The sequence below is a fragment of the Salvia hispanica genome, chromosome 1, assembly GCF_029641045.1.
Source record: "Salvia hispanica isolate PSC_SH4W2 chromosome 1, Shi_PSC_v1, whole genome shotgun sequence".
Lineage (NCBI taxonomy): Eukaryota > Viridiplantae > Streptophyta > Magnoliopsida > Lamiales > Lamiaceae > Salvia > Salvia hispanica.
This window is the reverse complement of record NC_142692.1, coordinates 22,597,793-22,623,482: the sequence shown is the minus strand read 5'-3', so window position 1 is coordinate 22,623,482 and position 25,690 is coordinate 22,597,793. Positions and strand designations below refer to the sequence as shown.

Genomic DNA, 25,690 nt, shown 5'->3' with positions numbered 1-25,690 from the left:
TATGCTTTTAGTTTTCGCTTATCATCAATACTAGTCATCTAATTCAATAATTTTATATACATGTTGGAAATTCTAGAATGAATTTAGGGATTGTTGCTAGTTGCTACACTATGATTTTAGATTTGTATTTTTTTTTTACTTTGTTGTATTTGCATAATTTCCAACTATTAATTATGCACAAATATGGTGATTTCTCATCTCTTAAATATAATATGACTACGTATGAAATATAATGCAAATCCAAATTTTAAATAAACAAATATGATAGAAACATCAGGCATGTCTAAAATTAAATCACCATTCAAAAGTTTAATATAAAATAAAAAATAATTCACTTTCATCAAAAGTCTAAATATAAATAACTTCAACTAAAAGTTTAAATATTTTAAATCTTTAATAAATGACACTAAACTAATAAAAGTTTCACTTTCACAAATCTTGCAATCCTTCATTTGGCAGCGGATAAATAATTGGAAATAAAGTGTATCGTCGGGGAGTATATACAGATTTGAAATTAATTAACTAAAATAAAATATTTGAAAACCCTTACCCTAAAAATAACGGGTATATCGGGTTTAATGGGTATACCAACGCGGGTAGCGGGTATACCCATACCCGCAAAAATTGAAAACAAACTACCCGATCCCGCCCCGTTTCCCATTGTTGTCGGGTAGCGGGTACCCGTTACCCGGCGGGTAGCGGGTCGGGTTGAGGGTTTCCCGATACCCGCTACCCGTTTCGACACCCCTACCTGAACATATGTCGATTTTATGATTTTGGTCCTATACTTTATCTTTTGAATTTTTGCATCCTGAACATTTCAACTCGAATCACAATTGGTCATACACTAACAATTCTGTCAATTTTTAAATGGTTTTAACCCGATTCTGACCGATTTTTAAACGGTTTAAACCCGAATTACACTGTTAAAACCATCAAAATCGGGTTAAAACCGTTTAAAAATTGACGGAATTGTTAGTGTATGACCAATTGTGATTCGAGTTGAAATGTTCAGGATGCAAAAATTCAAAAGATAAAGTATAGGACCAAAATCATAAAATGGGCATATATTCTGGACCAGTTTTGGTCTTTCCTCTATATTATATTTTGGGTTGATTTAGTAATTATCCAGTGGATTGGTCTATTCCAATTCATCCATAGATCCCTAAGCCAATTTATATACATGACTCCATAAAATAGTATTGAAGACAAAACTGAATCCTAGACACCAATACCTAAAATCGGTGCCTATGTGTGAGAGGAGAATTTTTTCTAGTTGATCTAATCCTAATTCTTCAAATTCTTCGAATTATTAGGACACTTGTCTTCATGTATATTATTTAGATCTATAGTGTGATTATTCGAGATTTTTTCAATGCAAATTACTAATAAGAGCAAGGGAATAAGTTGAAAGATTTGAGATTGAGTAAACAATTTTCTGTTATTCGGTCAAGACTCTACACATGGAGAATGGACAAACAACGTCGATCCTTTGAAGTAGGGGTGGGTAAACAGTTTTCTGTTATTCGGTTAACCGAGAACCAAATCGGAACCGGACGGTTATCGGTTAACCAATAACCGAAATTTACGGTGTTCTGGTCGGTTGACATTTTGCTCCAACGGGTTATCGGTTATAACCGACCGGTTATGGATAACCGATCGGTTATAACCGATAACCGACCGATAACCGAAATTAAATTCAATTTTAATTTGAACTATATTTTTTAATTAATACTTGAAAATTTGTAATTTACTTACAAAATTTGTCACAAAAGAAGAAATTGTAATTTACTTCCAAATTTTGTTAAAGTCTCATATTGCAATGTCAAAAAAGTTTAAGGCTTTTAAAGTGCCTTAACAATTTATGTATTACTTGTAAATATGAGTATAATAATAATAATATAATAATTAAAATAATAATAATAATTAGATGAAAGTTAAAAGTTAATACCATAAATAATTTTAATTTAAATTATATTTGTAATTAATGATAGAAGTAATTGTAATTTACTTTCAAACTTTGTCACAATAGAAGAAATTGCAATTTACTTCCAAATTTTGTCAAAGTCTCATATTGCAATGTCAAAATAATCTATTTTAATTTGTATCTCTATCAATTATACTTATAATATCTCAAAGTTTATAAAGCTTCCAAATATAATTTTATAAATAAGATCTTTCAAAGTCAATAAAGTGCTTAAGCATTACTATTTTAAAAATAGGACAATCCTTCACTTATTATTGGATAAAAGTTTTTATATTTTAGATCATTTTTAAGTTTAAGTATTTTAAAGTTCCTAAACAATTTATGTATTATTTGTAAATAGAAATATAATAATAATAATAATAATAATAATAAAAAAATAAAATAAAATAAAAATAAAGTAGATGAAAAGTTAAAATCATAAAAATTTTAATTTAAATTCGGTTAGTTCAGTTATAACCGTTAACCGACTGTTCTAACCGAGTCGGTTAATTAAGTAACCAAACTTGAGATCGGGTCGGTTCCGGTTAGTTTTTTGACCAAATTTTTGAGTTAGTTAACTGACAAGTCGATTAAGTTATTAACCGAACCGACCAAATAAGGGAAAATTACACCATACATACAAAATGTTTCACCAATGTTTCAATTTAATACAAAATGTTTGAAGTTAACACAAATCATACAAAATGTTTCATTTGAGTTCAAGTTTATACATTCCGTCTATATTTTCAAACGCCGTCAGTTTTACTTATCTATGCTCCAATTTGTCGGTAGAATCAGTGGTGGATGCAGGAATTTTACTCTGGGGGGTCCAATTTACAATTAACAATTGTTGAATATTTTTCGATATTTGTTAGTAGTTATGGCATAGGTTTAGTAAGTTGCGAGATACATAGATGAATAATGAGTGTTAAATAATAAAGGTATGGTGTCCCACTGAATGTAAAACATTTGTTTTTTTAGTATGTTTTATTTGGTGTTATTTTATAAGTTAAGTAAAGAAATTATAAAGTAAGAGAAAGAAAAATATAGAGATGATATTGTTTTCGTTTTAATAGGGAGTAATAAATAAGGCTAAAACATTTGTTTTTGATACGAGATTTTTATTTGGTGTTATTTTATAAGTTAATTAGTTAAGTAAAGAAATAATAAAGTAGGAGAGAAAAATATAGAAATAATGTTTTTATTTTAATGGGGAGTAACAAATATAAAGACTTTTTTTTTATTGCAAAGTATGAATAAAACAAACAAATGAAGTTGTGTATGTTAATAATATTAAAGCTTGTGGAAAATCTTAAACAAATGCTTTGTGGATAAAGTATAAAAATGTGCTAAATTTCTACTTGGAGAGTATTGAACTCGAGTCTCCATAAAAAGAGTCCAAAGGATCAGCTACTTGAGCTGATTGATGTATTTATTCAAAATGTGAAACTAATGTATTATATAATAACAATTCCGAATGTTGGGGGTTCTATGGGACCCCATGCCCATGTAGGTCCGCCAATGGGTAGAATGTTAAAAAAGATCAAGGATTTAGAGCACTTGATGAATATAAACTTTTCCTTTATATGGAGAAGAATATAGACTGTGGAGAAGAATATAATCTTTTCCTTTCTATGTGTTTCCTACACCATAAACTCTATAGAATATAATACACGTGTTCCCAAAAAATTTCAATCACTCCTCTTAGATATTTTGCACAAAATGGAAACTGACTTCCCAAAAAAATATCAAAAGCAAAAGCGAAGGGCAGCATTTTAGAACAAAGTAAAATCAGAAGCAAATGACCGATTCTAAAAGAACGCCTACTGGATTTACAACACTCGATCACTCTGAATATCACTCCCTCCGGATAAAAAGCTAATCTGTTTGACTCCAAAAATTCTTAAAATTTTGATTTTTATTTGGAAATTTGTTGTTTTGATCACTCTTTAAGATGTCTTGTAATTTATGAACAACTTGAATTGCCTTCATACCAAGAAATTTCATTCATTCAGTGAATGAGGTGAATTTTTTTATTAGTTGTTATTACAGAAGTCATGGCCATGATAGCTGGTAGCACGGTTCATCGAGTTTGTATCACAATATGGAATGCCTTTTTCTTTTAACTTGATGTTGAGTGTGTCTGTCAACATAAAATAGTAAAATTGTTGGAATCGTGGTCCGATCAACGCAATTGGACCGGGTCGTACAAGTGACGAATTATTTAATTTTGAAACAATTAAATAATTTGTAATCGATCTACGCTCCGAGTAGATGATTGTGGTATATTCACTTTCTCTAAGCCGATTCCGGTGAGAGAAATAATATATTAAAATATGTCACGGAATATGGAGATATGTAATTAATTAAGTTAATTAATTAATTATTATTATTTTGCATAGCTCTCTCCCTCTCTTTGCATAGTCTTCCGTCGAAGCTCTGCCCTCGTCATCATCCAGTTCGCCGAGGCTTGTTATGTTTGCGGTACTCCAACGAACAAGACGAAGCCGTTTTATCTTTGGGGACGACACGCCAATCCGAGAGCACTACCAGGGCATATCTCGTCTTGCGGAAAGAGGACTCCTCGGCTTAGTTTACATATTTAAGGTTTACAGTTTCGATTATTGTTTGTTATTTCAGTTTAGTTTATTGTACTTTTATCTTCGTTCTTCATTGGGTAGTATTACGTCCGGTTAGTGTATCTTTGTATCACAGTAATCAAAGAAATCCAACAAGAATAAGTAGTATGATATGGAGTGATAGGGCAGTAAGAACCAATGGATAAACAACTCAAAAATAAAGAACAGAAAATAAGTCTCAAGCTTTTGTAAACAAGAACCAACATAACTTGGAAATAAAATAGATAATATTCCTCTCACCGATGCCTTGTTTTTCACCGCCTAATAGCTTTGATCTCTCTCGATACATTCTTCAAACTCTCCTATGGAATATATATGAGTGTAGTAGACAATAATCCCACCAAATTTGATCTAATTAATTCAATTATTCAATCAATCCCTAATCTATTCAAATCCCATGAAATCCTAACTTTCTTAATTTAAAAACTAATCAAAGATAATGCAATAGGTCGAGAAATCAGCAATCACTTGGATCCAATCACCATCCTTTCCATTCCTAATACTCTCTCCGTCCTCGAAAATTTGTCCCATTTTTCTATTTCCGTTCATCCCACAAAATTTGTCTCATTTAACTTTTTACCATTTTTGGTAGTGGACTCCATATTCTACTAACTCATTCATACTCACATTTTATTATAAAACTAATATATAAAAGTATGACCCACATTCCACTAACTTTTTCAACTCACTTTTAATTACATTTTTTAAAACTCGTGTCGGATCAAAGTGGGACAATATTTGGAGGACGGAAGTAGTACTTGATATCATAGTAGGATGGTATATAGGGACAGAGTCGGTATGGAATAAGTGTATGGTTGTTGAGTATGCAAGGAATAAGACACTAAAGTGAAGAGAAGATATTTTTTTTTTGAATACTCTTTACTGTCATATGATGATTTTTCTTTGAATATTAGGTTTTTATGATACATGGTAAAAATTAATGGTGTTAATAAGAATGAAACGGACTGTATAAACTTGAAACCCAAATAAAATACTTCGTATGATTTATGTTAACTTAAAAATATTTTGTACTAAATTGAAACATTAGTTAAACATTTTGTATATATGAAGTAATTTCCCCACCAAATAACTACCCCTATTTTGAAGGATCCCAAAGTAACAATCACAATCAATTATGTATTCTATGTGATGTACACGTGTTTTATACGAAAATAGAATTAATCAATGAATCATTTAAATTGAACTGTTTCGAGATCTGTTTGATAATCGCGTGTTTCTGGTGCAACCCAACAGTCAATTGTGTGTAGGTGCGTGATTGGATGTAGTGTTTGTATTGTGTACTTTGGTGTAGTGTGCTTATACAATATAAGCATGGTGTGTTTACTAATTAAACAATTCTAAATTAATTTATAAATTAGATAAAAATTTAATTTTATAAAATTATACTACTACTACTTTGGTTCTGAACACTTATTTTCAAAAAATGAGTTTTCAAAATGCATTAAGTACAGTCAACATCCAATAAGTCCAATAATAAATACTAACGTAATTACTTAAAAACTTATTAAATGCATTAAATACAAATCATCGGCAATTCATTCGGTCGGCTATTAATTTGAAGTTGGGAGGGAAACCAAAGTGAATTTGCGCTTAAAACTTGCATTCTCAGCTCCAAAAATTTTGAAATGCTCCCGCGCTCTATTTTCACACTATTCAACATCCTCTTCCTCTCTCCCTCCATTTCTTGTTCCACCTCTCCCGTTTCCCTCTCTACTCAGGAACACAAAAATGGGGAAGCAAAGCAAAGCCAAGAAGCAAGAACATGTGGGAAAAGGAAAAGTAACGCCAGTTCAGATCGCTTTCATCGTCGATCGATATCTGTCCGACAATAATTACATCCAGACGCGCTCCAATTTCCGATCCGAAGCATCGCATCTAATCGCCAAATCACCCGTTCAAGAAGTAATTTCAATTTCTCATATTCCGCTTTGTGTTTCGTGCTTTAGGTTTTCGGTTTATTGATCTGTGATTTGATAATTCATCTAGGCTCCGAAGAGCTTGCTCAGTTTGGGGGCGATTTTGGATGAGTACATCACATTGAAGGAGCAGAAGGTGTTGATAGATCAAGAGCGTCTCCGATTGGAACAGGAGAAATTTCGTGTTCAGAATTTGCTGAGTGGAATGCAGGAGGCTATGAATGCTTATAATAGCACTGGAAGTAATGTTATTACCCCTCCCCCACCGCTGCCGCCGCCCTCTGCTTCGGTGTCTATGACCTCTCAGGCTGAACTCGCCGTCGGGAGGCCTGCAGGTACCAATTTTGCCCTAATTTGGTTGTATATCTCTATTGAGAATTTGCGATGTCTCTTATGTCTCTGTCTCTGTTTACCCTAAAACCCTTTTTCTATTGAAAATGTCTCTCATGTTGAAAAACACAATTTTCAATACTCTTAAACAAACTCTGAATACCTTCACCTTGTATAAGAGAATGTAGTTTAAAATAAACTAGATACTGGATTCGCTGTTGACTAAGAAATGCTTCAGAAATCTGCACTAGCCTACTTGAAATTCATGCTTTTCTTTGGAGTGATGTCTGTGTTTGTTATTCAGGCTATTATCCTATGTACAACACTCCAGCTATGATGTCAACATCCAGGCCGTCCAATACTAGGAAAGTTAGCACACATTTATCCACTCCAATCACAAATCAAGCACCAACCAAAAGAAAAGAAATCAAAGATATCTCAGATGGTGCTGGAGCTTCTAAGAGGACTCGTAGAAGTAGTACACAGTCTAAAGGTAAATTATTTCTGTGGAGCACTATCATGGTTGTAGTTAAAATGATGTTAATGTGCTGTATTTTCTAATTTCTCAGATGCTAGCATAGTTACACAATCAAACAATGTTGTCAAGGATCAAGAAACAACTGTGACAAATTCTTCTACTCAGTCGTTTGCTTGTGGTAATGCCAACAATGGATCACAAGTTCAAGGAACTAACGTTGTGAAATGTCTTTTCAACCAAGAAAGTTCATCAACACGAGCACATTCACCCGTCCCAAAAACACCCCCACTAGCATCTCCTTCTCAAACTGAAAAGTCCAGTTCCCCTTTAGAAATTTCAACTGCTAATTCCAGTAAAGATGTTACTCCCCAACAGATTATCTCTACCAACCGCACAATAATCTCCTCAGAGACCATACTCGTGAGCCCTAACAAGCAAATATCTTATTACTCAATAGAGAGAAATCATGTTACTTGCTCGCCTATTAAGTCAAATTTGAAGAGGTCCAACATGAAGGACCATGTTAAGGGAAGGCTTGATTTTGGCTCTTCTGAAATGCCAATGATCATGGAGAACCAAACAATTGATGGCAACTCAACATCTGAATCTGAGAAAGAAGGGGATGCTCTTGACTTGGATTTCTCGAGTTTAGACACTCTTGGTATGGATTTCAACCTTTCAGACTTTCTGTTGGACTTTGATATTGGAGGTGACTTGGCTTCATCTTCGAGGCAAGAGTTAGTTTCTTCACCGGATACATGTTCGGGGTAATTATTTGGCCTTCTCTATGAATTCTCTTCGTTATCAAATTGTTTTCTCAATAACCTAGTCTCTATGCCCCACCGTTTCAGGTCACCTCTTACCTCTGGAAACATTGAAATGGGTACTACTACACAAATCACATCAGAATATTCCTCAACCATGGCAGGACTTATAGGGGATACAAATATGAACTTAACTGGTAAGAAAAGAATCTAATGATCTCAGTAATTTTAGTAAAGTCTTGTGTTTCTTATTTGAAATGCTGAAATTTCTTTCATGATTTACTTGTAAGCAGGTGCAGATTCTGTTTCAGCTATGCGATCTGTCACCAAATGTATAACAATTGTTAGCCCTGGTAATTTTTGACCCCTATTATGCTGGTTCAATATACGTTGTGATGCATTGCTCTTCTTGAAGCATAGTTTTGCTTTGTTTGCAGTCAAAAATCAGAGAATGAACTCTGCTCAGAGTAACTATTTGATAGGCCATGATTGACACTAGTAACCTCTTCATCCCTATAACACTGACAAGCTACAAGGGATCACCGACAACAGCATTCACACTTGGGGTCTAGATTTGCTAGAATTGATTTATTGTTTATGCATGATGTAAATGCACTATAATTATTCATAGACTTAGTATTCTAATTTTGTTCAAACGTTGACAGTGTATAGGAAAGAAGTTAATCAACAATGCATGAATGAAATATCTTTTGTCTGGATTTGGTTCTCATCTCATACAAAATAACACTATTTCTCAGACAAGTATGTTACCAACTTGTCAATCTCATCCGGGCTCCCAATGTATATTGGAGTGCGTTGATGTATCTGCAAAAGACAGAAATCATGAGTTTCACAACATGTCTAGTTCAAGAAAGCTGTTGTAATCTCATAGATGCATCACCTGATCAGGCTTGATATCCAGTATTCGTTGTTTTCCATCTATTGCCTTCCCCCCAGCTTGCTCCACCAAATAGCTCATGGGTGCACATTCATACAACAACCTCAGATTACCATTCTTGCTGTTTTTGTTGTCTGGATTCCCATAGATTCCCCCCACCAGCAGCATTCTGTGAATCTCACCAACCAGACAACCTACATAACGGCCTGAATACGGCTTCCCATTGGGCCCAGGTTTCCTCAAGTCATCTAGATACTTCTGCAGTTTGGCATCAAAAAGATCATAGTTGCCTTCATTGAAGGAGTAGATTCTACCAGCATTTGGAATCTTGATGTTTGCATGGGTCAGCACGAATTCACCGTAGGCGGTGTCTAAGGTGAAAGCATACACTCCTCTCCCTATGGAGAGTGTGAAAACAACGGAGCTCGAGTACAAGCAATACCCTGCAGCCAAAAGGTTGCTCCCTGGCTGGCAGACGCTGACTACGCACTCCTGGCCTTCTTGGTCGAGCTACCATCAAATAAACATGAGAATATTTGCAACAGCAAGACGTGTTGTACAAAATAGAGTTTGTACTGTTATTACCGTGGAATCATCGTCTAGGTTGACGAGGCATTGCTTGTCGGGGCCATAGATTCCGAAAATGGAGCCTGTAGTCATGCTAGTATCGATATTGGCAGAGCCATCAATGGGGTCGAAAACTACAATGTAATTGCCGGAATAGGTCTCTTCGACTGCAACTGGCACGTCTTCTTCTTCGGATGCTATAATACCAGTCCTCCCGCTGGATCTGAGACAGCTGCAGAACAACTGGAAACCTCGTAGATAAGATATGAATGTTGTCTGTAAATGTAATAAATGTGGGCAGCTACCTCATTAGAGATGACGTCGAGTTTCTTCTGATCCTCGCCTTGGATGTTGATGGTGCCATGAGCTCCGGTGAGGTTGAAGATGCTGGAGCGTTGGAGGAGTGAGGCGATCTGTTTGCAGGCCAAGGAGATGCTGGAGAGGACTATGGTGAGCTCGGCATCGATGTGGCCTGCTTGTTCCTGCTTCAGTAGCCACGTCGTCAGGTTTTCTATTTCGTATTTGTTTATGCTCTTCCTTTTAGCAGGCTCTGTTGCTGGCGGTGCTGCTATTCCAATCTCCACAGCTTTGCAACGTATTCCATCTCGGGGGCGGAGAGTGGTGGTGGTGGTGGATTGCGTCGTGCGGTGGGGACGTGATAGGCGGGTGGTGAGATGGGAGGCTGACCTGATCAGGCTGCTCCACCCCACTGCTTCAGCCATACTCCTCCCTTTCCCTCTCTATCTAAAATTATGTGGATGACTAGACCTCTGCTTATCTTCAGTCAAGTGGCAATTGTGTGAAAATGGTTGTGTAATCTAAGAGACAAAAGTGAGTGTGATGGTGACTAAAGTCTATCTTCATTCTTCACGAATTATGCTTCAAATACACTCTAAATTTCTTCTTAGATTTAAATAAACACTATTCTTTTCTCCAAATTGGCTTGAGTCTTAATCAGATGTTATTTTCATTGCTCAAGTGTTATATTTGAGGCATTTTAGTTCCTAGCAACTGGATATTCTTGTGCATCTGTAAACTTGTGGTCATTTGAATTTCTGGTCCTTTTTAAGTGTATAAATATGAAAAACTAATCATATGCATAAGTTTATCCTTTTTTGCCATGGACAAAAAATGAAGAAAACCTTGATCAAATTACAATTATAACTCGAAAGAATGTATTCAACCTAAAAACCAAGTTAATCATTTAATCCAAAAAGAAGAAAGAAATGACAAGAAATCAATTAGTAAAAAACTGGAGTGTCACAGAAAGGTTTAAGATTTTGTTTTAGCATCTACAAATCTCTATTTAATATACTCTTCTTGGATTAGCTTCAACACCAGTTGAAAAAGTAAGTGACTGAGTAAACAAACATTAATAACAGTATTGCTTTATGTTGGTAAAAATTGACAATAGTCCGCAATTACAATCTTTGGCATTAATTAAGCTAAATATTTCTCTAATTTCTCCACCTCATCCACACTTCCAATGTACAACGGCACTCGTTGATGTATCTGCACACAAACAACACACCAAAATCAATCAATCTCATCAAACAAAAAATCAATGAATAGAGTCGATGAATGCATGGATGCAAGATAGTGACCTCAGTGGGCTCGATATCGAGAATCCTGTGGTGGCCATCGGAGCCTTTTCCGCCGGCTTGCTCGACAATAAAGCTCATGGGAGCACACTCGTACAACAACCTCAACTTCCCATTCTTGCTCTTCTTATCCCTCGGGTAGCCGTAAATCCCGCCATAGAGCAAAGTGCGGTGGAAGTCCCCGACCAAGCTGCCGATGTAACGGGAGGAGTAAGGCTTGCCGGTGGGGCCGGGGTCCTTAAGATCGTCGATGTACTTCTTGAGCTTGTCGTCCCAGAGCTGGTAGTTGCCCTCGTTGAAGGAGTATATCTTGCCGGATTTCGGTATCTGGACTTGCTCTGTGGTGAGCACGAATTCCCCAAACATGGGATCTAGCGTGAATGCGTATACACCTTTGCCTATCGTCAACACGAATATGACGGAGCTCGAGTACATGCAGTAGCCTGCTGCTAGGAGGTTGTTCCCTGGCTGGCACACGTTCACCACGCACCTCTGTTCCACTGAGTCCAGCTGAAATAATGTCCAATGCATCAATTTGAGAATTCTAGGAATGGATATTATTTGAATAAAGGTGCTGATGGACTTACTGTGCCGTCTTCTTGGATTTCGGCGAAGCATTCGTCGTTAGGGCTGTAGATGCCGAAGATGGAGCCGGTGGAGACTGCTGCGTCGATGTTGGATGATCCATCGAGGGGGTCGAAGACGACAATGTAGTTGCCGGAGTAGCTCTCCTCCACTGCCACCGGAACGTCTTCCTCCTCTGATGCTATGATCCCTGTCCTCCCACTTGATCTCAAGCAGTTTGAGAACACCTACAACAATTCCAAATCGAGTTTTAATGTTCACTAAAATAAGAGAGACATAAAGAAAAATTGAGAATGGGTCCCAAACTTTAGCCATTAGAATGTTGCCTTTTGGGAAGTGTCAACAAAACTGTGATGGTGTTGGGTTACAAACACATCCCACATCAGATGAGTAAAGGAAGTTGGAAGCAATATCTAAGTGGGGTGACGCAAAAATAAATCTGTGTCCACCCAAAACGGACAATATCAAACTAATAATATCAAAATAATGTGCATCCATCCCGACAAATTGGTAGTACCTCGTTGGAGACGACGTCGAGTTTCTTTTGATCCTCGCCCTGGACATTGACGGCGCCCTGAACGCCGGTGAGATTGGAAATGCTGGCCCTCTGGACAAGGGAGGCAATCTGCTTGCAGGCCATGGAAATGCTGGAGAGAACGATGGTGAGCTCTGCGTCGATTGTGCCGACTTGTTCTTGCTTGAGAAGCCAGTTAGTCAGCGTCTCAATCTCATAACCGCTTTTCTTCTTCGTTGCACCGGTTCCCTCCGCCACCGCCATGCACCGGACGCCAACGCCGCCGGTCAAATTCGGCCGCCGCGGGCCGTGCCTGGATGAGCATGAGGCGAGTGTTTGAAGAGGTGAGAAACGGGAGATGGATTGGGAGCTGGAGAAGATAAGGCGGGATGCTGCTGTCGCCGCTGAAACCATGGCTTCTTTTCTCTATTTCTTTTTCTTTTTCTTTTTAAGGTGTGGTTTGGGATCATACCATTTTTATTTGGTTTAGTTCTTAGATTTCTATCTAGGAATTGAGAGGCTGTCGACGGTTTCTGTTTGTTGAGATCGGTCCCACTTATCCTCGTTCTGTTAGAATTTATAGGTGGACTGGAATTTGTAGTATTATTTTTCTGAGATCACAGGCTGATACTCTCGAATATAGGCCCATTTATATATTTCTTCGGCTGAGTTTAATTATTTTATCTTGTAGTAAATTATTTATCTCAATTTAATTAAAATATTAAACATAATAATTTATTGAAAAACAAAAATACATAATTAAAATCTTTAAAAAACACAAGTTGTGTCCAATTTTTATCAAAATGTGGTTGATTAGATCTTGTTGGAGTGCATTGTGGCGACTCTGGGATGCATACGTATTCACGGAATGGTGGCGGTGTACTTTGGTTTGTGGGACTAGTTGTGCGCAAATAAATGACTTCACAAAGATAAGATACCTTGGATAAATATCATTGGCGAGCTGATAATTCATGTTCTAGCTAGCGTCGATTATTGGTTTTGAATTTTATCATCTTTCAAATATCGTTGAAGATGTTAGAGTGGTTGAGCACGTTTATATAGTTCTTCAATCCCGGGACACTGAGAAATGCATACTAATCAACTGGCGACCACTTCTAGCACCATTGTCAAATGATTGCCTTTGTGGCCGCTGGTGTATGCCCCTCTCCATATTGTGGGACAATTTCATGGGCAATGCACGTAGTCAATGCTGCCAAGCATGTTGAAAAAACTATGGCGTGCTTCGTGAAGGCACAATAACTGTTGCGGTCGTTGGTTGTAAGCACCCTCAAGTATTCTGCACCGAAGGTGTCGCAAACATCCATGCAGAAAAATTTCAAGCACTCATAATCATTGGTTTCGACAACGTGTACGTACTCGTCAAAGATGTCCAAACTTCCCCCAATGGTGAGCTGTCATGAGGCAAATGTACACTTCTGAAATGTTAAAAGACCTTGCTAACTTTCTTCACGAGCCACCAATATACCTTCTATGTGCAAGAATAACTCTCGACACATATGAAAACAGCATCAAAAGGCGTCTGGCCCCCATTGGGGCTGATAGAAAAGTAATCCTCGAAGAGCCTTTCCACAACAAGCTCTCGTTCTAGATGCATGTATCGTTGGGTTCTTGGTGTAGGAACCGGGGGAGGATTGGCGTATTACTCATGAGCTCGATGAAGATACACAATCAGCCTTTTAACCTCTTCGTCGGATGAATTTTTTTCATTGTTGGGATTCATACTTGGGAAATTATTCATATCCTAACGCTAAATATATGTAAAACACTTGTAAGTCCATTGAATCTTGTGATCTCACGGTTAGATTAATGACAAATGTCATCTAATAATGTATTAGCCTAACAATGTAGCTTGGATAATAATGTACTCCCTCCGTCCATAAAAGTTGAGTCGTATTCCTTTTTAGTTTGTCCCAACAAAGTTGAGTCATTTCCTTTTTTAACAAAAGACAAAATATCTAATCACTCTTACTTTATTCCATCATTTACTTTACTCTCTCTTGTCTTTCCTACTTTTTTCATCTCTCCTATTTATTTAATATAAATTCTTAATCTCCGTGCCCAAAAGTTTTGTTTCAACTTTTATGGGACGGAGGGAGTAGCATTTTAGTATAATAATGTGGATCTTTAGTCTTATAATGTAGATTTTCAGTCCAATAATATACCTCGGCTAACAATGTAGATTTTTAGTCTAATAATGTAGCTTGTCTTTAATTAGAGCATCCGCAGCGGCGTTCGAGCCGACGGCACGACACGACACGCAACTGTCTGCTGATGCGCTCTCGCGCTAGCACGGCGCTGCTCGATGCATCGAGCTCGTCCGTGCCGCTGAGCAGGCTGATGTGGCAGCACGCGATTGGCCAACGGCATAGCCGTTGGCAATTTCGTTTTTTTTTTCCAAAATTCAAATTTAATTTTAAAAATCGTTTTTAAATAAAAAATATATTTTACAACTTCCCAATAAATTATATCCGTTTTCTACACACTTTTAATTTATTTTTCAATTTTTCCCCCCAAAATTCACATTTTCATCTATAAATACCCCCACTTCAACACAAAAAAATTCCACCACACTACACAATTATCATCTATTCTCTCATCTAAATTCTCTCATCAATTCTCAATCTTTCACTCTTATAAAAAAAATGTCCTGCTCCGGCGATCACCCCTCCGATTCCCGCAGTTGGAACCACGAATGGTTCGGCTCACAACCATTCCCTAGTCCGGAAACACAATTCTCAGCTCCTCCTCAAACCAAAGGTTCTCAAGTTCTGGGTGGCTACCGGCCTTACCCGGTGGACGACCAAGACGCCCCTGATGGGCGATATGGGTGGGCACCCGAACCTGGCTCGGGAGGGAGCGGCGACTCTATTCCTACTCCTACTCCTCCTACTCGTGGTGTCCGCACCCTGTACACTCCGCCAGAGATGGATCCAGTTATTCAGAGCCTACTTGGAAATCTCCGAAGATCCGGAAGTTGGCACGAACCAAAGCGGGGGTAGGTTTTGGTGGCGTGTCACTCGTCGGTACAATGAAAACCGGCCGGAGGGAACCATCTATCGCAATGATAGTATGGTGCGCAATTCCATCTTCAGAGCCAACGACGAAATCCGAAAGTTCCAGGGGTATTACCTCCAGGAAGAGCGGTCGGGGGGGAGCGGCAAGAGCGAGCTCGACATCATCACTGCCGCCTTGGCGACCTACCAATCCATGAATTACAAACCGTTCAAGTACCTCAACTCTTGGCAGGAGGTGCGCCATCATGAGAAGTATATGGGTGGCGTAGTAGCATCCTCCTCCAGCTCCTCCAACAAACGGTTGAGATCGGTATCCCTATCCGACGGTGGCTCCGATGAGGTGGCTAGCCTGCTTGCCGCAGCTAACTTGGGTAGCCCCGACGTCGGCCCGAGCAGTTCCCAACGCCGCCGCAAGGAAGGAAGAAGGCGACAGCCACCGCCACCCGCCGTCGCGCTCCCACTCCGGATCCCGCTCCCTTTGTGCCACCTCAACCCCCCACCAACTCGTTGTGGACCCTCTTGGCTCAACTCAATATGGCCGATAGGTCTCGGATGACTTCCGATAAACTTGATTCATATGTTGCAATGATATGGGGTCTCCGAAGAACATTTGGGATAGATGACTAGTCGTCCACATGAGTATTTTTTTGCCTTTAATTATGTACAGTAATTTTTAATTTGTAGAATTTTAATTATGTATTTTTTTTACTTTTCTAGGATTTTAATTATCTATTTTTATTTTTTAGGATTTTAATTATGTAATTTTTATTTTTTTAGGATTTAATTATGTATTTTTAGTGTATTTTTATATTGTAGAAATGTTTTTAGTAATTGAAGTATTTAAATTAAATAATGGAATGGTGGGACCCTTGAGCTTGTCCTTGCGGAAGAGCATGGATGTGGGTAGGCCTGTCAAATCGGGTACCCGCGGATATCCGATCCGAAAATTCCGGGTACCCGATCCCGAATTTCTCAAATTCTAATACCCGATACCCGATCCGAAAATTACTTCGGGTACCCAAATACCCGACTCGGGTATCCAGTCCCGAAAAATCAGGTATCCAGTCCCAATTTTGGATTTTTATTTTTTATTTTATTATTATTTTTAATTATTTTTTAAAGAAAACTAACTACAAACTTTTAGAAATACAACTTGTAGTTCGAATTTTGATACAAATTTGAAGTAGTTCGAAGTTAAGAGGAAAAAAAACTACTAAAATTTAATTATTAATTTTTAAAATAATAGAATGAATAAATAATTTATTAAATTTTAAAATAAAATTAGTAAATCGGGTAATTCGGGTAATTTGGGTATACCCGATCGGGTATCGGGTAACCCGATATCCAATAATCCAAAAATCTTATACCTGATACCCGAAAAATCGGATATCGGATATCCAATTACTTGATATTTCGGGTTTGGATATCGGGTGTCCAATACTCAATATCTATTTTGACACTCCTAGACGTGGGTGTTGTGCTCTTGCCTAAGAGCATGGAGTAAAAAATGAATTAAAGTGGGTCCGAGCTCACATCCGTGCTCTTGCTAAAGAGCATGAATGTGGATGCTCTTATCACAACCATCTAATCCAAAGATCTAACGCTGTAATTTGTGTTATATTTTATACTCCGTACTAAGAAGATGTAACAATCCTAATACATACTAGTATTGAAAGACAAATTTTAAAGATGAAAGGTGTGAAAATTAGTTTTGAATGAGGGTAAGATAGATTTTTTTTGAGTGTAAGCAAAATTATGGATTGAATGTAAAATTTATAGATGAGTGTAGAAGGTATACAATACAAAATGAAAAAATAGAAAAAAATTGGCTATAAATCTACTGGGTAACCGATATATTTTGAATAATGAGATCAAATTGGAATTAAAATATTATAAAAACGGAAAACAAGGAAGTCCACTCGCATGCTTAAGAGTGTTCTTCATGACGGCATTTCATTGGTCGAGGACGATAGCACATGGAAGGATGAAATTAAAAACGTGAAGGAGATCGTATGAATTAAAATTCTCATATAAACTAAAACGATCTAAAAATAATGTTGTTATTATAAACCAAATCGATAAGTAAACTTAATTGTTCTCTTAAAATACATCCGTATTTGATTATTTGATTATACATTACCATTTAACTGTTTTCTTAATAAGAAACACTATATATATAGGCTTGAAGAGTTGAAGTTCTCACTATATTCGATCCACACAAACCATTATTCACTCTCTCAGGTTTAAAACATATTGACCCAAAATTTATAGAAATTTACAGTTTGATACGTAGTCTAATAATTTAATCAAGCCTCGTGTTCGAATTAGATATTTCGATTTGAAAATACATTAAATAAGATGGTAATTAAATGGAATTTGAACCAACTTTTCATTTTACTTATTTATTATTCATAGTCCGAATTTTCCTATTTTTATAACGACATCACTGTTTACATCTTGCCATGGCAATAATAAAGCTATACCACGTAGTCGGTCAACGCTTAGTGGGAACATTGGGATGACTAATTTTGCATGTAAATGTTGACAATTGACTCTCTACTTCTAGACTCGATTTGCCAATTTTTCGGCAGATTGAGCTACACGAAACTTCGTAACTTAATCGATTTTCCCCTCGGTTTATTATTATTTAATTAAATTCTATTAGAATAAACCCTATATATGTTGACGTAAAATAATTACTACTACATGTTACGAAGCCACGTTGCCAAATGACTATTTTTATATTTTCTTTTTGAGATTTCTACTTATTGTCACATTTTTAGCTATGTGAATCGAAATATATATATGATTTCTAATTCAAATGTTATGAATTTAAATTTCAATTGAATTAGATTGAACTCGGATGTACCCATAAATATGTGGATACTCATATTCAGCTATTCAATAAACCTAGATTACTAATTTCGTACTCCAGAATGAGGTCCATGTTTTTTTGTTAATTTTGTTACTATTATTATATTATTAGTATTATTATTTGTACAAAGGGGCTTAAGTATATTAAGGACAAAATCCTTAACCCAAACATGAATCCAAAAGCAAAAGATGTTATCTCTCATACAAATATATATTTTGTCAATACGCATAATGATTATGTAATTACTGATTCCATGACATAGTTAGTTATTTTTAGGAATACGGCCTAACTCAAATAGTGAAGTTTAGTTATCCATACATTTTCTTTGCGAAAGGTCTTCAATTTTGAATGCATACAGAAAATTTTCAATCTTATGTGGTAGTGTATTGTTAAGAGTCTTCCTCTCAACGTAGGTCGGAACTGAGAAGAGAGATTGAGAGGTCGGAACTGAGAAGAGAGAAGTCCTGGGAGGCGGAATCCCGTTGACCGCTTAGGGTTGAGAAATAGAGAGAAAAAAGAGAAGGAAGTAGGCGTAATTCTTGTCTGCTTTATTGATGAATTCAACGCCTATTTATATTCTAAGGACCCTAGGGTTGGTTCGACTTTACGGCCCGGGAAAGAACCAACAAAGAAAACCCGGAACGGAGCTTATAAATTGCTCGACCCAATTGTTCATGAAATAATAATAAAAAATAACAGAAGCAAAATAAAATAAAACATAAGTCTATCAAAAAGAATAAAACGATTCTATAAATCTCCACGCTCTATTTGGAGACGAAGTCGCCAAATCGAACGGGTGGTCTTGTCCTCCTCCTCGGCTTCCCTTGCTCCACCGTTTCACAGTTCGGCTCCTCCGACCCCTCTTCCTCCTGCTCCGTAAGCTGGACCTCCTCCTGTACCGACGTCGCACCTGTATAATGTATTTTCCACCTTATATATTAATGTAGTGATCTTGTATGCAATATTTGATATTATAGAATTGTCCTCCTTTATTCTACATTAATATTTTTTTTATTTTATTTTATACATTTAATCTCTTAAAAATTATTATTGATTTTATTTATTTAATACTCATAGTATAAAAATCAAATCAATATTTATTTTTTTGACTAGAATATATTGTCCAAAACAAAAATGAAAAGTCTAAAATTGTATGTGAGACCACGTCAATATGGAAACTAAGAACCTTCCATTTGTCGGACACTTCAAACCGTGCAGGCATCCCAACACGCTTTCTCATGGCATCAATTCAATTGGCAGCCAAATTCTTACTATTTTCAATTAAATTAAGGAACTAAACATAAATTAGTTTAATTCTCGAAGAAAATTCCACGAGACAAAGCAATGAAATAGAAAGACGTAATTAGTTTAAACGCGTGGGGTCAACCAAATTCCCAATTGTGAATCGTAGAGAAATTTCGTGTAATTTAATCTAATAAATCTCTCTGTCGCTTTTCACACACTCTCTCATAGGCATCGCCTTATATAAAGAGGATCCGAATCAAAGCATCCCAGCAAACAAACCAAAATAAAGCCAATAAGAAGGAAAACATCCATCCAAAGAAAAGAATGGCGTGTGCAACGAAAATCTCATTGATTATCTTCTTCGCTTCATCTCTCCTTATCCAAGGAATATTAGGTAATTTGCCGATCAAATTCAATAAGATCGAAATCGGATGGATCTATTATTAATTATTAATTATTAATTAATTAAATGTATTGGATTTTGAATCAGGTGAGCTGATCTGCGAGAATTTGCCGACGAATTTGTGCGCATTCGCGATTGCGACGTCGGGGAAGAGGTGCGTGTTGGAGAACTACCGGAACGAGGAGGGGAGTGTGGAGTACACGTGTAAGACGTCGGAGGTGGTGGTGGAGAGAATGTCCGGATACATCGAGACTGATCAGTGCGTCAAGGCATGCGGCGTCGACCGTGGATTCGTCGGAATCTCGTCGGATGCCTTCCTTGCGCCTGACTTCACCGCCAGCCTCTGCTCCCCATCTTGTTACCAGAATTGCCCTAACATTGTCGACCTCTATTTCAACCTCGCTGCCGGTGAAGGTATTTTTCCGCTCCAATTAATCAATTCACTATTTTTTTTTCCTTTTTCTTTAAAAATAAAATAAAAATTATTGCATGAACATGAAGGTGTGTATTCTGGGCAGGGGGGGAATAATTTTAAGCTTAGTATTTATAATTAAAAATGCTACTATAATTTAGTTTTCTACTATTATTGAGAAAAGCATGTTTATTTTGCTTTAGTGAACGTAAGTGAAGTGACTATTGTGAGTTATAAACTTTTTGTGATTGAATAAGGTACATATTAATTGGAGAGAAATTATAACTTATGTGTCATAATTTATTGTGCAGGAGTATTTTTGCCAGCTCTTTGCGAGAAGCAGAAGACGAATCCCCATCGGGCGATGTTGGAGATCTTGAGCAACGGTGGTGCTGTAGGTGGCGCGGCCCCTGGTCCGATGGCTGCAGATTACGTGGTCGATGCTCCTGCTCCTGCCCCAGGATATTTCTAAATTATACGTCCAATATTATGATTCTTTGAATTATTATTGTATAGAGTGAGAGAAGCTGGAAACGATTCTGTTCATTGTTTTGCTTCGGATTTGTGATCCGAATTTTCGTGTATCGTTTTGTTTCAAACTTTCAGTCTATAATATTTGAATAAATGTTGTGTTCTTTCGTCGTATTACCCCTCTCGACTTCATTAATCTTTTTTTACATTTGTTCGAATTTGTAATCATTTGTTTTTGTGGTCAGAATGTAGGATTCGATTAAAGATTATAATTAAAATATGTTAAATGTTTGTTTATTATATTTATATATTATTCACACCGCTAGGTATAATTTTCCAAAATTTGAATTTTATAACAAATAAAAGAGTTGTAAAAATAAATATCATAAGAAAGATTATATACTTACATTTCCATTAAAATTTCTACAATTCTAATATTTGAATCTCAACTTCATTTTCATTTTACATATTTAATGCCAATCCACAAGATATTATAAGCAAATAATATTTGAAACGTTTGAAGTGTTGTCTCACTTCCTCCAAAGTTCTTTGTTCGACCATCCATAGATTCGTTGCTCTTCCTTGTTCAGATCTAGTAAGTTTTTTCGTATCTTGGAACTAGTTTGTTTGGTGCCCATAATTAATTCATACCGATGAAACACCATATGTAGACATTTAGGTAATGTCTTCTTGCTCACTCCAACTATTTGTAGTGTTTAAATTAGAATTCATATTGGTATTGCTGCTTATCTTGAAATGAGTTTCGGGATATGTGTGAAACAAGCTATGATATCCGCTAGAAGCAAATTGGAAACTTATCAAAATTGGGAAAATAATTTTTGGAATGATTGAAATTTTGGGAATTCGAGGTTATGTTATTTTCATAATACATGGTATATTAATACTCTCCCCGTCTCATTCAACATGTTCATCTTTCTTTTTTAGTTTGTCTCAATATTCAAGATGTTCACTTTCTATATTCAGAAATAAATTCCTCCCCTTATCTCTTCTCATTAAAATATTCAACTACCTCTCTACTTATTTCACCTAACAATTCCTCCTAAAATCACATGCCACTTAAACATATGGAAATCTTGAGTGGGACGAGGGATTACTAATTTAATACTCCCTCCGTCCACGAAAATTCATCCCGATTTGACCGGACACGGGTTTTAAGAAATGTAATGGAAAGTGAGTTGAAAAAGTTAGTGGATTGTGGGTCCTACTTTTAAAGTATTAGTTTTATAATAAAATGTGAGTAGGAATGAGTTAGTGGAATATGGGGTCCACTACCAAAAATGGTAAAAGTGAAATGAGACAAATTTTTGGGGACGGACGGAAATGGAAAACTGGACAAATTTTTGTGGACGGAGGGAGTAAGAAATTACAGAATAGAAGAAGGATGATATGTAGAAGAAAATGGATTTTGTTTGCGTAAAGCTATAGCAAATTTGTTCATTATTTTTGGAGAAAAAAAAAATTTGATATCATTTTCATTATTTTTTAATAGAATATTTCAATATTAAAGTAAATATTTATTGATTAATGAAGATGTAATAAATGACATAACCTTATTGTTGTCAATAAAAATTGCCGATAAACCTGATCTTAGGAAGTGGCAAATGGAGCTTGAATATAAAAATTACTATATAATATCGAGTACATTATTATTTTACATTCCAAATAGATTCCCAAAAGCAAAACCAATAAAAACAAAAAAATAAATCAAGCAAGTAATGTATAACAGATAATGACAAAACGGAAGGGAAAAAAAGATTATGAAATGATACAAAAATGAATGATATTCCCCCTAAAGATTATACATGTCCTCCAACACAATCAACACTTGGGAAAATCCGGCGGCGGCGGAGGTAGTGTTGTTGCCGGCGTAGGCCCATTTTCCACCACGAAAGCTGTTGCCAGACCCCATGGCAAGTGCACATCCAAGTGACAATGCATCAACCAAACACCTATTAAGAAAAAAGTATAATTAATCCACATAATATCATTCTCAATTTTAATTACTTTGGAGTGAAGAACTCTGTAAAAATGAAAGGTTTTTTCTTTTTTCAGTTAGGTTAATAAAAATGAAACATCTCCTAAAATAGACTCTTTTCTCTATGTTATTTTATTCTCTCTTTATTCACTCACAAAACGTTTACCTGGATTATTGGCGCGGAACCTAATGACGGCCCATCCCCCAACTGGAACGCCGATGGTGTTCCGTTCTTGTGGATTCACGAAATTGAACTTTCTACTATCAATTGATGGGTTATAATTGCCGAAACCTTGCGCCAAAACGTAGAAATTGAATCCGTGCAAATGTATGGGGTGATTTTCGATTCCGATCAACGCCGTGTTCTGCAACACCACCTCCACCGTTGAATTGAACTTGAGCTTCTTCACCTTGGTGGACTTGGTGGTGTTGAGCAGCGCCCGGTTGAAGCTGTTGCTGGAATTCGTGTAGTCGAATTGCAGCGGCGGATTATCAGGAAAGTCGGCGGTGTAAATACCGCCGACGTCTCTGAAGAAAGCCTCCAGCATGGACAGCCTCGTCGGGAACTGGAACGATGCGTTGTTCATGCTGGCCGCAAACTTGAGGCCGAATGGGCCCTGGCAGGTGGGAAGGTCGCAGGCCGACAGGCCCAGCCCAATTGTGATAAACATGCGCTCGTCAACTTCACGGGGAACGGGGGCCCAAAACCGGCTCGAGACTAACGCCGTTATGTTGGTTGAGAATCTGTGGGCCGTGGGCGTGTCGTTGAAGGCTGGAAGGAGGGGCATGATCGGCGTGGACGGCGTCGTTTCGCTGTAGGCGATGATCCCCGTGGTTGTGGTGTTGGGGAATGGGACGCCGGCGACGCTGTGGTAGGCGGACGCCGCCATATAGTATCTCGCAGGGGTTTGATCGGCTGTGAGGAGGACATCGGTGGTCTGCCCCGGCCCCACCAGAACCACGTCCGTGGCATAGGGGTTCGTGTAGGCGGCGTCCGTTGCTACTACAGTGAGGTTGTGATTTGCTATTTTGAAAAATAGTTGGTTGTTGAGTGCAGCGTTGATTATGCGCAGGAGATATGTCTTTCCATGTACCACTTTCAATCGAAATGTATCTGCCACAAATAAAATAAAGGTCGTATTCATCGATTGTAGGATATACATTATTTTTATTGGTAAATGAACAGAAATTTAAAGGTCGCGTCACGCCAGACTTGAGCCTAAGTCTTTGATTTCAGATTAACCACTCTACCAATAGGCTAACACACGCTTAAATTACAGACTATATTAATGTACCGTTTGATGAACACGGATATAGCTTTCCGGGATGGCCGTTAATAGTATAAGCATCAGATAAATTAGGCGAAGCACCCGTAGCTAAGGCTTGGTTCTCTACATCAATAACGTTAGCATTCCACCATTCCCCTACAAATAATTAATAATAATTATATAAAGATTTTGGTAATGAGAAACTAGTGTTTGAGTTTGAAGTTCTACTTACCAAGGACAATAGGTATTTCTCTATGTGGCTTCGGAAATGGGAATGAGTGGCCGGATCTCGGTCGGATTATCAAGGCTCCATACACTGTGGCACGGAGCCATCCCACGTGTGCATGCCACCAAAGAGTTCCCTCTTGGCCCGATACGTTAAATCTGTACGTGTAGCTTAGACCCGGTCGGATCGGACATTGGGTAGCGAACTCCGGCCCATCAGCCCACCCGCTAAGATATTGAAAAATTCCGTGCCTGCATATTTTTTGCACTTTTAAATAGTGTCTTTATAAGTATTATGAAAGAAATTTTGAGATAATCAAATTTATAGTCGGAGCAAAATAATATTCAACGACTAGACTAAGTCGTAGATGTGACAACAAGGGTTGCAATTCTTTCTAAAATTCATGCCTATTATCTCTCTCTAATGCATATGGAAAAAAATATGAAAATTAAGTTTTGTAGTTTTGCAAGACCTACCAATGAATGCTTAGGTTATAGGGCGATTTATTAAACACGTGAACGACTAAAGTATCTCCCTCGTGTACTCGAAGAGTTGGCCCTGGAAGACTACCATTTACTGCTGTTATAACTTGATTTCTGCATAATTTGTTCACCGTAAGATTTTTCACCTGCAATTCACCCAAATAAAGGCATTAACAAAAAAATCAAAAATAATTTCATTAGTAGACGACACGAATTTAATAGAATTTTAAATGTGAGCAATAAATTGAGTACGTCTTATTTTTATATTTTTAGTAATGTGATTAATTACCTATATATATGGTATATGGCATGCATATGCTGAATTACTGTACTAGTTAACTAAAGTAGTAGACTTGAAAAAAAATGAAATTGGAGCAATAGAAAAAAAGAATTACGTGAAATGTGTGTTCCACAATAGCAGCGGAAGCAAAAGACGAAGCACAAATGCAAAGAGTCAAAACCCAAGCCGAAAACACCAAAGCGCGGTGGTCCATTGCTACCAAATATTCACTTCTTAAACTCAAAGTTTGAAAGATTTCTGCATAAATGAACAACACAAGTCTCTTATTTATACAACATGCTAATCAGCTAGTACTATTATATTTGTTTTTTTCATTTTCTATGACCTTTCTTTACATATGGCGTGAGTATATAATTCTCTAGGTAGCTCAAAACTATGAACATCTAATTTAAAAATTGAAGGACAATATTTTCGCAGGTTTGCGTGAGCAAATAATCTGAAATTTTCATTGGCAATAATAATTGAAAACTAGGTGTTAGGGGAAACTTCGTTACCTAACCGTTTTGAGTTGGCCATCAAAGAAGTTGTATGTAATAAAATAGTAGTATATGTTGTTATCTCTTTCAAAAAGTCATCCATTGGCTGTTTCTCAATAAAATCTCAGTGTTTATCTCTCAATTCCATGTTTTTGACTGTTTCTTTTGTTTTTCTCATTTTATTAATTCAAAATGTCGCTTTTAGACAGAGTTATATTACC

The 25,690-nt window shown here is 37.0% G+C and overlaps 5 protein-coding genes across 6 annotated transcripts; 2 read left to right on the top strand and 3 right to left on the bottom strand.

Annotated features, from left to right (window-relative positions):
• Window positions 1-6,274: 6,274 nt before the first annotated feature.
• LOC125217782 (uncharacterized) lies at window positions 6,275-8,842 on the top strand. Of its 2 annotated transcripts, none has more exons than XM_048119317.2 (7): window positions 6,275-6,528; window positions 6,613-6,877; window positions 7,177-7,365; window positions 7,442-8,117; window positions 8,202-8,311; window positions 8,408-8,467; window positions 8,552-8,842. In XM_048119317.2, exons 1-7 carry the CDS (start codon window positions 6,355-6,357, stop codon window positions 8,605-8,607), a joined length of 1,530 nt encoding a protein of 509 aa, XP_047975274.1. In that variant the 5' UTR covers window positions 6,275-6,354; the 3' UTR covers window positions 8,608-8,842. The 2 variants fall into 2 exon arrangements, with proteins under 2 accessions (XP_047975274.1, XP_088918509.1); XM_089062383.1 differs by having other exon boundaries at window positions 6,348-6,528; window positions 8,405-8,467.
• Window positions 8,782-10,393, bottom strand: LOC125217783 (fructose-1,6-bisphosphatase, chloroplastic-like). Its single transcript, XM_048119318.2, has 4 exons — window positions 9,885-10,393; window positions 9,598-9,822; window positions 9,016-9,522; window positions 8,782-8,939 (listed from the first exon to the last, which is right to left on the bottom strand). Exons 1-4 carry the CDS (start codon window positions 10,299-10,301, stop codon window positions 8,862-8,864), a joined length of 1,227 nt encoding a protein of 408 aa, XP_047975275.1. The 5' UTR covers window positions 10,302-10,393; the 3' UTR covers window positions 8,782-8,861.
• Window positions 10,394-10,937: 544 nt separating this feature from the next.
• LOC125217553 (fructose-1,6-bisphosphatase, chloroplastic-like) lies at window positions 10,938-12,746 on the bottom strand. The gene is made up of 4 exons (XM_048119070.2): window positions 12,283-12,746; window positions 11,768-11,992; window positions 11,184-11,690; window positions 10,938-11,091 (listed from the first exon to the last, which is right to left on the bottom strand). Exons 1-4 carry the CDS (start codon window positions 12,691-12,693, stop codon window positions 11,020-11,022), a joined length of 1,215 nt encoding a protein of 404 aa, XP_047975027.1. The 5' UTR covers window positions 12,694-12,746; the 3' UTR covers window positions 10,938-11,019.
• Window positions 12,747-19,669: 6,923 nt separating this feature from the next.
• Window positions 19,670-20,897, top strand: LOC125220035 (uncharacterized). Its single transcript, XM_048122149.2, has 3 exons — window positions 19,670-19,828; window positions 19,925-20,251; window positions 20,561-20,897. The coding sequence occupies exons 1-3, from the start codon at window positions 19,759-19,761 to the stop codon at window positions 20,719-20,721; spliced, it is 558 nt and encodes a 185-aa protein (XP_047978106.1). The 5' UTR covers window positions 19,670-19,758; the 3' UTR covers window positions 20,722-20,897.
• Window positions 20,898-22,356: 1,459 nt separating this feature from the next.
• Window positions 22,357-25,219, bottom strand: LAC7 (laccase 7). Its single transcript, XM_048121447.2, has 6 exons — window positions 25,088-25,219; window positions 24,687-24,838; window positions 24,217-24,461; window positions 24,012-24,140; window positions 22,883-23,830; window positions 22,357-22,690 (listed from the first exon to the last, which is right to left on the bottom strand). The coding sequence occupies exons 1-6, from the start codon at window positions 25,184-25,186 to the stop codon at window positions 22,560-22,562; spliced, it is 1,704 nt and encodes a 567-aa protein (XP_047977404.1). The 5' UTR covers window positions 25,187-25,219; the 3' UTR covers window positions 22,357-22,559.
• Between the last annotated feature and the right edge of the window lie 471 nt (window positions 25,220-25,690).